Source organism: Pelodiscus sinensis, chromosome 2 (assembly GCF_049634645.1).
Source record: "Pelodiscus sinensis isolate JC-2024 chromosome 2, ASM4963464v1, whole genome shotgun sequence".
In the NCBI taxonomy this organism is placed as follows: domain Eukaryota; kingdom Metazoa; phylum Chordata; order Testudines; family Trionychidae; genus Pelodiscus; species Pelodiscus sinensis.
Window position 1 is genome coordinate 212,872,269 of NC_134712.1, and position 12,382 is coordinate 212,884,650.

At 41.5% G+C, this 12,382-nt stretch overlaps 1 protein-coding gene across 1 annotated transcript in view; it reads left to right on the forward strand.

Moving 5' to 3' along the window:
• CALCR (calcitonin receptor) overlaps nucleotides 1–12,382 on the forward strand; it is a 261,291-nt gene that overhangs the window by 196,954 nt on the left and 51,955 nt on the right. Inside the window, exon 7 of the mRNA XM_075922361.1 lies at nucleotides 97–223. Within this exon, the coding sequence (XP_075778476.1) occupies nucleotides 97–223 (127 nt within the window). The remainder of the gene's footprint in view (nucleotides 1–96; nucleotides 224–12,382) is intronic.

Consider the following 12,382-nt stretch of genomic DNA (forward strand, 5'->3'; position numbering starts at 1 on the left):
AAAGGGCATTTTTGAGAAACAGTTGCCAGTATGTGCTTGTTAAAGTGACATCAGAATAAAAGCACTGATTTACAACTTGTGTTACATAATTTTCAGGAGCCTCAGCTGTCAAAGGATAACATTGCATAAGAATTTGTTTTTCTCCTACGTTCTTAACTCTGTGTTTACCATCGCCCACCTCATCGCAGTAGTGCCTAATCCAGGACTGGTAAAAAGGGATCCTGTAAGTATTTATTTCCTTCTTTACAGCACATAGCTAAACAAATCCACTGTAAATGATAGCCTTTCAGTGCACTAGCTGACAAATACAGGACCAAATTCAGAGAAGCCTTCTGCAAGCAAATCTCCCATTGAGAGAATCTTCCTCAATAGGAATCTCAGAATGTATCATGAGGCGCATAAGTCTTTGACAGTAAAATAATCCTGTTAGCAACATGGACATGCTGGAATGTTGAGAGAGAATTTGTGCAACCTGTTGAGCTAGAGATCCAGGTCTTCATTGGTACAGTTCAGCAGGCAGCTCAAAGCTAAATCACTTTTATATCTCCCTGATCCTGGTGTGGAGCCCCATTTCCAGCACTGAGTGGCTCTACTTTACATTGGCTAACAATATCCTTGCCTATGCCCTCTTTCTCCTAGACATGCATTCTATTGGAGTGGGAATGGGGTGGGGGGTAAGTGGCCATATGGTGCTATACTCTTTGTGGACTTCCCCAGGTAGGAGAACTCTCAGGAAACCATTCTAGTGAGATTCTGGGAACTTTGCACTGTTGAAGCAGAGCAAAGACCAGGATCTGGTTCATTTTTCACTGTTTAATTCCAATAAGACTGCTAACCACACTCTTCCCAGTAGCCAATAAATCAAAGTACAAGCTTGGTTCATTTTCAGTGTCATTACTCCTTTTCAGGCCCATTGACAGGTGGGAAAGAAGCAAAGAGGGCAGTTGCCCTGGAGTCCAGCGATTCAAAAGGACCCAGAGCTCCCAGCTGCCGCTACTATTATAGGCGCCCTGTGTCCTTTAAACCATTAAATTACCACTAGAGCACCACACAGAGTGCTCCAGGCAGCTCTGAGGGCTGGCGGAGTGGGGGAAGTGCAGCATGCTCCTGGAAATGCTGAAAGCTGGCTGCCCAAGCTCCACCTTTTCCGCCCAAGGCCCCACCCCTTTCAGGAGTGCACAGCTGGACCACTCTTCAGCTAGATCAGGGGTGTCCAAACTTTTTTCAACGAGGGCCAGATTTGATGAAGTGAACATGCGTGAGGGCCGACCATTTTGCCTGACATTCTTTGAACCATTAAAATTAAATGCAAATTAACTATTTTATGCAAAGTTTATTGCAAACGGCATACTTTTCATTTCGTCACATGGATGACAAATCTAAACAGGTGTTAAATCACTCTGCCTTTCATATCTGAAGGCTAGATGAAAAAAAAATCCAGAAAGCTGAAATATATGTCAGGAACATTGTAAAGTACATTACATATTATTGGTAATAAAGGTTGTCTGTCAACTTTTAAGTTAAAAAAATATGAACAGGAACATAACACCAAGTATACGTGTTGTGTCCAAATATATTTATAACTGATTTAGACCAACTGACATTAACTGAGATTTTACAATGTATTCATCTCAATACATATGGATTCGTTGGGGGCCGTAAAAGATAGATATTGCCAAATTACCTGTGGGGCCGTATTAAACCGGAACACGGGCCGCAATTGGCCCACGGGCCGGACTTTGGACATGCCTGAGCTAGATGAAGGAGCTCTGCATATTGTTGGACTCTGCCAGTCTATCAGCTGATGAATATTTCAGAAATTTGTGGTAAAACATATATGTCCTGAGCCTGTCCTTACTCACATTAGTAATTTACCCCAATCCAGGGGAGCTGCACTAGCATACACTGGTATGGAAAGACTGTCAGGCCTGTGATTTCTAAAGTTGTGTCATAACATTTATCAGTGTGTCTTCTATTAGGATATTTAAATTATGGCTTAATCATTTCTCTAGTGCAAAGTTTCAAAAAGCGATTAAATGCTATCACGCTATTACCTATCTTGGAAGCATCTTTCAGCATGTACTACCAGTTAATCAAGATAATTAAAGTAGTATGTGAACAGACTACTGGAAAAATATGATCAATTCCAAGGCCATCTGGAGATTAAAAAATAGAACAGAAAAAAAATCAAACAGATTTCATTCTACCTTATTGTCCTATGTTTTCATTTTATGTAAAGGGTATGATAAAAATACTCTTGATATTTGAAGATGAAGAGCTAGTACATGATAAGCAAAACATTAACATCAAGCTGCTGTAATGTAAGTAGGAATAATTACCTCAAGCTCAGGTTAAAAATGATACTTCCTGACAGAAGAGGTAAATTATCTAAATCAGAGTGCTTTTAAATAAATGTTGAGGTCACAGCTAGAAGGGCTGTGAGTTGAGAGCATAGTGATTGGTAAAGGAGGCATAAGGCAAATATATAGATATATATAGATATGTTTAGAAAAGAGCCTCATTTGGAATGAAATCTTTGCCCAAAATTCAGTGGCAAAGCTTTCATTTACTAGAACAAACTAGTTTCTTGGTGTGAAGTTGCATTGCACTATTAAAGTCAATTGAGACGCCTCAGTTTACACTGGCAATCTGTTCCTTAGGGTGTGTCTACACAGCACCCTAAACTCAAAATAAGATATGCAAATTGCACTACACAAATCGCGTATCTTATTTCGATTGTATTTCGAAATGGCTTATTTCAAAATTTGGCACGTCTACGCAGTGCCAAATTTCAAAATAACGCACTATTTCAACACATCCATTAACCCTTGTGGAACGAGGGTTACAGGAATGCTGAAATGTTGAAATGTTTCAACATAACGGGCGCATTTAAAAGACGCGGGGTAGCTATTTAGGAATACCTCCGGTATCCTGAAATAGCCACACTGTCCAGATGTACCCTTAGTTACTAAGGTGATGAATGATATAGGAATTCATTCCCATAGATGGACACTGATGATTTCTTTGGGACTCCATATAGGTACAAAGATCTGTCTATGCAGAGCACTCTGCAAGACTGGAGTCTTAATTAGCATTGTAAGTTAGTAGAAATTCTTTAGATTCAATCATACTTGATAAGGAAGCAAATATACAAAAAAATTTACCCAGCCAGTATATTTCTGGGTTTCCACTGTTATTGAAGATATTCATATGACGGGGCCCCAAATCAGCAAAATATGTGAACACATGGTTAATTGCTTTGATGAATCAGGGCATTATTCTGTGCTTTTTCCATTACTATCAACTCTTCTTCTGCCTCATCCGGCAGTGAACTGCTTCCTAACAAGTAAGACATAAAACTTGGAGCTGGAAGACCTCAGTTCTTTTATGGACTAATTGGGTGATGTTGGGAGAGTCACATAACCCCTGAATGTCTCAATTGCCATTTTTAAAAAAGAAGAAAACAGATTTGCAAAACACTTTGAAATCTATGGTTAAAAAGCCCCTTCTCCCCCAATACTTTATTGTTAGTATTAGTGCACTCTTCTGATACCATATATCTGGAAAGAGAAAATGAACCAATAGGGAGCATGTTCCCAAAAAAAATGTAAATCTTTTGAAAATGTAATGAATGTATGTGTAAATTACACCAGAAATATTCCAGTTAACTTTTCACTTTGTAGAAATGTAACAAAGCAAATTTAGGTTTTACATATTGCTTTGGTTTATATTTATGTCTGCCATTTTTTAAAAGTCCACTTAAGAAGCTTGCTTCTGACTTTTTGTGGTTTGCAAAGGTTGTCCTCATTTCTCCTGTGGATCTTTCCAGCTTGACAGAAACATGGGTTTGTGTGTTTCACTCATCACAAATACACAGACATACCTGTCATTGCGTGAGGGAGGAATTGCTATACTAATGGGAATTTCAAACAGTCATAGATATCCATTATTCAATGGCCAGATATAGATGTGACACAAGTAGCACTTATTTATTCTGCACCATGGAAAAATACTTTAACCATAAATGTTATTCTACCTCATTTCTTGTGCATTTTTCCCTCCTGGAAGCATCAGAGTAGATTTTAAATACTAGGTAGCAAGGAAAAAGCTGTCCTAGTGAACATATTTGTGAAGATGTCCTTTACACCGATGGACGACAACACGAAAAAAGAAGTCTGTCTTATTTAATGGCTGCTGAGGGGACAAGACCAGGAAACAAGCCTAATTTCCCTAACACGAAAGCCCTATTCTCTTCCCACAGGGCCTTTTACTGTCAAGAGACCAGGTTCCAATGTATACACCTGGATCTTGAAAGAATCTATTACACCTTTTTCATTAGATAAGTTCCTTAGCACTGATTTAAATCCATGTTATGACAATTCCATCAAAGTAAAATGGTAAGTGAAACTGTTTTTAAATGTATTTATTATTTTTTTCTCTCTCCTTTTTTGTTTGTTCTTTCTTATTATATGATTCTGTTTTTATTCTTAAATGTATGTGGACATGAACTAATGGAAGAGAAAAAAAGATACAAAGGATACAAACTTTGGCTTCCGAGGATGAGGGGAAGAAGGGAAGAGTCCAAGGACAATCATATATTGAGAAACAGCAGTGTAGATATGTGTGTATATGTATGAATAATACTATGAAACTAAATTTCTTTTTTTTTTTACATTGTAACTAACATAACAGTTGTCAATTATCCTTGTAGCAGAAACAACTGGGAGTTTCTTTGCCACTGAGGCAAAAAATGACCAATAAAACCGTGTAAAATAACCTTTCTAGTATTTTCTGTGTGTTAGTGACAAACATAAAACTGGAATATTTGCATATTGTCTGGAACAGCTAAAGCCTCCCCTCATCAAGCCACTGAAGATCCTAAACATTTCCCCTTAGCTGATGTGCCAAGAATCAGTGAAAAGAAATTTGAAGTTGATGTGATTTTTCTTCTCAGGTTGCCCCCAAAGGTTGCTCTAGCAAGGGGCACAGTCACTATGTTTTCATCCAATGTCTGATGATTACAGGGTTGGTGGGTGACTAAAGAGTGACTAATCACAATCTTTACCCACTGGGCATCTTACCATTATCGTAGTGTATGATCCCACCAGGGCCAGTGATGCAGCTGTGGACTTTTTTTTTACCAGTAACTACAATCACTCTTTAATGAAACTCCGAGAAAAAATATCATCATAACCCTGTGTGAATTTAATGTGCATGGAGAAAAAGAAAAAGAACACGTATACTCAGGGGCTACGTCTAGACTGGCATGATTTTCTGGAAATGCGTTTAACGGAAAAGTTTTCCGTTAAAAGCATTTTTGGAACAGAGCATCTAGATTGGCACAGATACTTTTCCGCAAAAGCACTTTTTGCGGAAAAGCGTCCGTGCCAATCTAGACGTGCTTTTCCGTAAAAAAGCCTCGATCGCCATTTTAGCCATGGGGGCTTTTTTGTGCAAAACAGTACTGTGCTGTCTACACTGGCCCTCTTGCGCAAATGATTTGCGCAAGAGGGCTTTTGCCTGAATGGGAGCAGCATAGTATTTCCGCAAGAAACACTGATTTCTTACAGTAGGAAGTCAGCGTTCTTGCGGAAATTCAAGCAGCCAGTGTAGACAGCTGGCAAGTTTTTCCGCAAAAGCAGCTGATTTTCTGGAAAAGCTTGCCAGTCTAGACACAGCCAGGAAGTTTTGTATTGGGCAGAAGAACAAGAAAGTGCAGTAAGCACTGAAATTTACATCTGCCAACAGCATGGTGATCTGTGTCTAGCTCTTCCTTCAGCCAGAGATTCACATGCAGACCTGATACAGCCCAAATGGCTTCACTAGGACTGTTATTAATCATGTCCTTAACAACCACTGGTGATTCACGTTGGATCAAGTTCACAGAGGTTCTGAACTTGACACTGACCATTAGCTTCTGCTGACAAAAGTGCACCTCTGACTTCAAGAACAGTTAACAAGCTGAAAATAGTCTGATTCAACCAAAAGCTCTTGCTGTAGCCAAGCTATCAGATAGCTTTCTGTTCTGAGGTGCAAACAGCTATCAAAGCATAATGGAGTGAAGTCTTACTCCCCCCTCAATGGGGTTTGTCGTTTCTCGGTGTTTTCGTACCTTGGTACCTTCGGTGGTCTGGACTGTCAGTGTCAGCGTCGTCTGGTCAGGGTTGCTCTGGTGCACTCCTGACAGGACCTCTACTCCGTCGGTAATACTAAACTTTCGGCTGCGTGCGTAACAATCGGTACTCCCTTTATCTAGAGTGTTAGACCCCGTGCACTTGGGTCAACACAGGAGATCTCTGGGAGGCCCCGGAAACGACAGATGCAGGCAAGGTTTGAAATCAATTGAGCAGGTTTATTGTCAAATGCGAAGCTCTACCAGTTGGTAACAGAGATCAGTACAATGTTACACCACTGGGCACTATGGCCCACGTTGACAAGGTACCAACACCGGGCAGGCCTATTGCCATATATCAGATATTAACAGCAGTTAGTCAAAGTTAAGCTACTGTGCATTCTGTAAGTTTAGGCAATGACACCTGCTGTTCAGGCGCCTAGTGCGCCCCCCCCAAGGTCGGCCGGAGAGCACCCTCGGCGGTGTCCTTTTATAGACAGGTACAAACAACTTACATCATTTCTTTAGGTACCAGGTTACCACCCTCTGTTGCCTAGTTACCACCCCTCACCTTATGGAAGGGGGGCTTACTTACTATCCTTCATGCTGTCAATTCCGACCTGGTCCTGAACCTAGGTCGGTATGTGCATTAGTTTTTAGGGAGTTTTTGTACCAAGACATTTCTTATTAAGATGTTCCATTACTCCCCTTTGGCTTACAGTCTGTACCCAGTGCCTCCCTGTGTCCTTCCATGCTCGACCTAACTTACACAATCACACAGTTATCAATAGGGCCTCTTTCTTGGCTCCTGTGTTACTGAACCAAAGTCTTGCTCATTAGATTGCAGGCCTGTTGCTGTTTCCATGTTGCAGGCCTTAGGCCTGCTGACTCCATGTTACTGACCCTCAACTTACTACAGGGTTGTTTCATGCCATCAGTCCCTGACCTCTGCCAGCTTAGTGATGGACATCTATGTCAAACCACATCTGTGGATCAGCAAGGGAATGCTCAGAGCTGTTGGAGCTAAGTAAGAAGCCAGGCTACAGTTTGAGTTTTCAAAGACACATTGGTGGAGAGTGAAAGCAAAGGCTGAGTGGATTCAATTTTGGAATTAAATTTGCACATCTCTGCACCCCCTATTCAACTTTGTGGTGTTTGCAAGGGAATGTGGCACCAGCTTCTCGCATAAAGAATCGGACTGACCACATCATCCAGAGTTTCCAGAGTCAGTTGCATTGATAGGAAGATCATGTCATGATGCTCCTCCCATTGTCCCTCTTCCACTCAAAGAGGGAAGGAAGTTACAGTAGAGCCACCTTCCTTCAGCCAAGAAGGGATCTAGATGACAGTCCATAAGCTGAAGGCTGGGAAGTCACCAGGGAGTTGTAACATTACCCCTGAGATACTGAAGATAGATGACAATATTATTGTACCACCACTCTGTCTTGGGATCTGGAATATGTGAACTGCATTGTCTCATTGGTTCAGTTTGGTGAATCACTGCTAATGATGGCCAACCAGGTCAGACAATAAACAGCATGCATTGGACTGGTTGTTAATCAAGATAAAACTAAGTCCCTGGCCTTTCCTATCAGCCTACAGCTCCCATTACAGCCACGTCATGTCAACTCATCCACATGGGACCTCAAGCATGTAACAGAATTCAAATATTTGGGATGTTGTAGACAGTGCTGGAAGATGCTCACAAAATGAAGATGCTCGTATAACGACTGCTGTTGCTGCTGCTGCTGCCGCCATGTTTTATACCTGCTCTAGGTCCTACAGCCTTAATGGATATGTTGTAACAACAAGCTTTCTGTGAAGTTGAGGATTTATAGCGCCACATTCATACCATCTCTGTTATATGGAAGTGAAATGCAGGCTCTGAGGAAGGCCAAAGATCACAGGACTGAGATCTTCAATTCTCATCATCTCCATCAGCTTTTCCATTTCAAGTGGCAGGACAGCCTTGGAAATGAGGATATTCTAATCTGACCCCAGCAACCACCTCCATTACCACTCCATTGGTTTTGGCTGCTTTCTTGGAATAGTCCTATAATAGGAATGGAAGATCAACGAATTCCAAAGTATGTTTTTAAAGTAATGGTACTACAGGTCCAGTGAGCCTGTGGGTATCAAAAGCTTTGGTGGTGGGACAAGATTGACAATGATGGACATAAAGTGTCTCTAGCCAAATGACAGGGTGAGAATGTGCATTGCCAATGTGCCCTGTTTAAGGAGTGGTGTGAAGGTACATCATGCCCAGTGCATTGCATGAAAAGAGTTATGCTTCCAAGAGAAACCACATACCACTTCCCCACTCCAGTCCAGCATTAGCATTGCCAACAGTGAATAAAAGGAAAGTGAAAGAACAGCACTAAAGCAAATATGAAAGCAAAAGGTGCAAAGTTTACCAGCAAAATTGTGATTTAAATAATATACCAGAAAATCATGACCAGCCGGATGCCACAAATAGTCTCCCCATTCACTTATTGAAAGTAGAGCCACCATCACTCAACTCAGATGAGATTTTCCTGTATCTATAAACACATGGGGAGATACATATAGACAGAAAGCAATGAGCAGTGTATCCTGATAAACTGTGGAGAGGAACACTTATATCACTTATGGGACTAAAGGGCAATTGGCTTTGTTCTGCCCTTTTTCAGCTTTAAATTTTGTGGTTTCTGTGCCTCTCCATGCCTCTTGCTCCATTCATCTGAAAAAATGGGCTGTGCCCACAAAAGCTCATGATACTATATATCTTTTTGTTAGTCTCTTAAGGTGCTACAGGACCGCTCATTGTTTTTTAAGTTTTTTTAAGATACAGATTAACACTGCTACCCCTCTGAGAGTTATCTTTTTGTTAGCACTGCAGCAGGCACCCTGTGCTTTTTGTTATATATGATTCTTTCTGAGAGAGCCCGACAGAGTCCCAAAGAATTTTAAAAATGTAATTGTTTCAATAACTTTGCTAAAAATTGTCTCATTGAAGAAATATAGCAAACTTCCTATAACTTCAGTACCACTGTCATCCTCAAATGTCTGCTTTGCCCAGTCTTTGTGGGACACAACAAAGATTGGGGAGTGCAGCTCCATGTACTGGGAGTTGTTCCACATATTATTTGCTGGATAATAACAAGAAATGACTCAATTCTTATTATACTAAACTTGCTTTTTATTAAAGCAATTATGTGCAAAGCTGCTGTATCTGCACTTTAGAATTCCTAGCTATGACTTCCTGGTGCCTCTCCATCCTCAAATCTCTGCTCCTCTTTCTAAAGTCCATGCAGGTTGCTTACAGGGGCAGCCAGAGACATTAAAGATCCTGGAATGGTTTAAATCTAATTGAGAGCTCTTCTAAAATACAAACTCATTCCAACAGCCCTCAAGGGGAAATCTGCCCACTGAAGATTGCTGAAATTCAGTATCCTAACACCACACCTCTTCCTGCCTCTAGTACACCCTCGATGCTAGGGGTTGAGAGGTGCCTGTAGGAAGGCTATGCGGTCCACTTGCCATTTAGGGAATCTCCTACTATACCAGAGAATTCCACAGCTTACCAACTGTGTGGTTTCTTTGCACTTCCAAAGGTATGAAAATAGGTCATAGTGGGGCTTGGGATTGAGCCCAATGTTTATAATTATAGCAGCTAATTGACTTCCATGGGACTAATTGAATGAATAAGATAACCACAAGTGGTCTTTAGATGCCCTAAGCAAAATATTCACTATGTTTTGTGCATATCAGTGTGGGTCAAATTCTGGCTTCACTTTCCCCTCATGCAAACCCTGACTCAAGTCAGTGGGTTTACACAGGGTGAGAGTCTGGGTAGATTGTAGCTTTTAAAAAAATACTGTCTTCTGAAATTTAGCTCAAAATGTAAAGGCTGTAAAGCAAAATAGAAATGTTTCTAATTTTGAAAAAGCAACCAATCTAATAACATTTGTTTTAAAACAAAGAAGCATTCCCCTGCAATGAGTGAAACCTCAGTAGGATATAGCTAAGATCAGAAACGTGAACCCAACTATGCCCAAAGAGGAAACTGATTTCACTGATTTTCATTGGCCAAGCTGAAGCATAAACACAAAAGGAACAAAAGGCCAAATTTTGGGCATCTACAGATGTACATAAGATTAGCAAAATCAAAAGGTTGTCTAATTCACAAAGGCAGTTTTGAAAATCTCAATAAGCAGGGGCGGATATAGGGCAAGGCGAGCGGGGCGGCCACCCCGGGCCCCGCACTTCAAGAAGCCTCTCACATGCGTCGTGGCAAAGGAGGGCCCCACGAAATTGGGCTGTCCTGGGCCCCACAAAATGGTCATTTGCCCCTGTCAATAAGCATCTCTCTACATTATTCCATGCCTAAATATCTCTGCCAACCTGCACTACCAGTCCCACCTTTGAAATTCTCGCAGAGACATTCACTCAGTCGTATATCAAAGGGCTGGTCATCCTTTAACTGTTGTGACTTGTTTTGTCCGCAGTGATGCGAAAAAAGGGGAAAAAAAGATCAAGCCAAGAATTTGGGTTCAGACTGAAAAGGTCACTGGTGAATTCCACTCTGTATATGTTCCTGCATATAACACCACTGTCCTGAACAGACTGCATGCTGGCTTGGCTTATTCAGTCAGAGTTGCTTTGTTTTACACAGCTTCATACTCACACCAGATTTCACAGTCTCACTCCTACCAATCTTATTTATAGGATCAGTGGCTGGAACTCCCTTTAGAGCCTATCAACACTTAAATTGAAGGGAGGAGGATTTGCTGCAGAGAAATATAAAGCCTGTCCCGAAGAGGCCAAATGTGCTGATTTCACAGCACCCCAACCATGCTAACAAAAGGAACAAAGTGTTGCTCCTAGGAATTCCAGCCAAGACTATAGCATGGCAGGGCAGAGCAGTGGGCTATTCTTTTATATGCTTTCTCATTTTGAAACTAAAATGAGAGCGCTGTGTTGTAATTTGCGGTTGCCCTAAAATAATTGCTAATAAAATGTAGAAATAAGATGTTCAAATCCAATTTGTTTCCTTCTCCCAAGCTAGTTTACCAAGACAAACCTACAAGTGGAGTTTGATGAATCAGGACTCGTAGGCTGCTGTCACTCCCATATCTCAGTGACAGCAAGCCTGCTTTTAATTAGCCTTTGTAGGTGCAGAAGAGCAGCATATATCTCAACGGTGCCTGTTTCTTTTCTGATGCAACAAATGCTGTGAAATGAATGGGATAGCGGAACCATCTTTCAGTATGGGAGCTAGTGTCGCGAACCTCCTTGTAAAAATTATTTGCACAAAGCTGATTTCCATTCCTAAACTAAGCAGGAAAATAAACCCGCATTAAATAATGTTGCAGGTTCAGAATAAACCAGCCCAGGTAGAGATTTTAAGTGCAGGCTATCACAGTGTCCTTAACTATCTGAGCTCTGCCCTGTGCTTCCTTGGCCCAGATTTCAGAGTGGTACCTGTGCCATGATACCATCCAGAAGGAAGCATCCTATATTCTTGTGTGGCTGTACATGGACTATTCCTAGCAGAACTTCTAAGACGAGCAGGGTCTGCAAAGCAGGGCTGATACACCAAGGGGAGCAATCTATTCCACCCCTCCCCGTTAGATGGAACATGCAGCATTCTCCTTGGCTACATCTACACTGGCATGAATTTCCGAAAATGCTTTTAACGGAAAACTTTTCCGTTAAAAGAATTTTCAGAAAAGCACGTCTAGATTGGCAGGATGCTTTTCTGCAAAAGCACTTTTTGCGGAAAAGCGTCCGCGGCCAATCTAGACGCGATTTTCCGCAAAAAAGCCCCGATCGCCTTTTTCGCGATTGGGGCTTTTTTGTGGAAAACAGTACTATGCTGTCTACACTGGCCCTTTTGCGCAAAAGTCTTTCGGAAAAAGACTTTTGCCCAAACGGGAGCAGCATAGTATTTCCGGAAAATCACTGACGATCTTACATGAGATCGTCAGTGCTTTTCCGGAAATTCAAGCGGCCAGTGTAGACAGCTGGCAAGTTTTTCCGCAAAATCAACTGATTTTGCAGAAAAACTTGCCAATCTAGACACAGCTCTTGTGTACAAAGAATAGCACAAAAGAGATTATGCTGCCCTAGGATCTGTGGCCTAAAATCTCAGACCACTAGAGAATCTTTCATGCCTGGGACCACACCTGGTCCCATGTGCAAAGTGTGAGTTCATGTGTTATGTGAAGGGCACTTCCATAGGAGTTGAGGCAAGAGACTCCTTCCCTACCCCCATGAGATCAGCAGAGC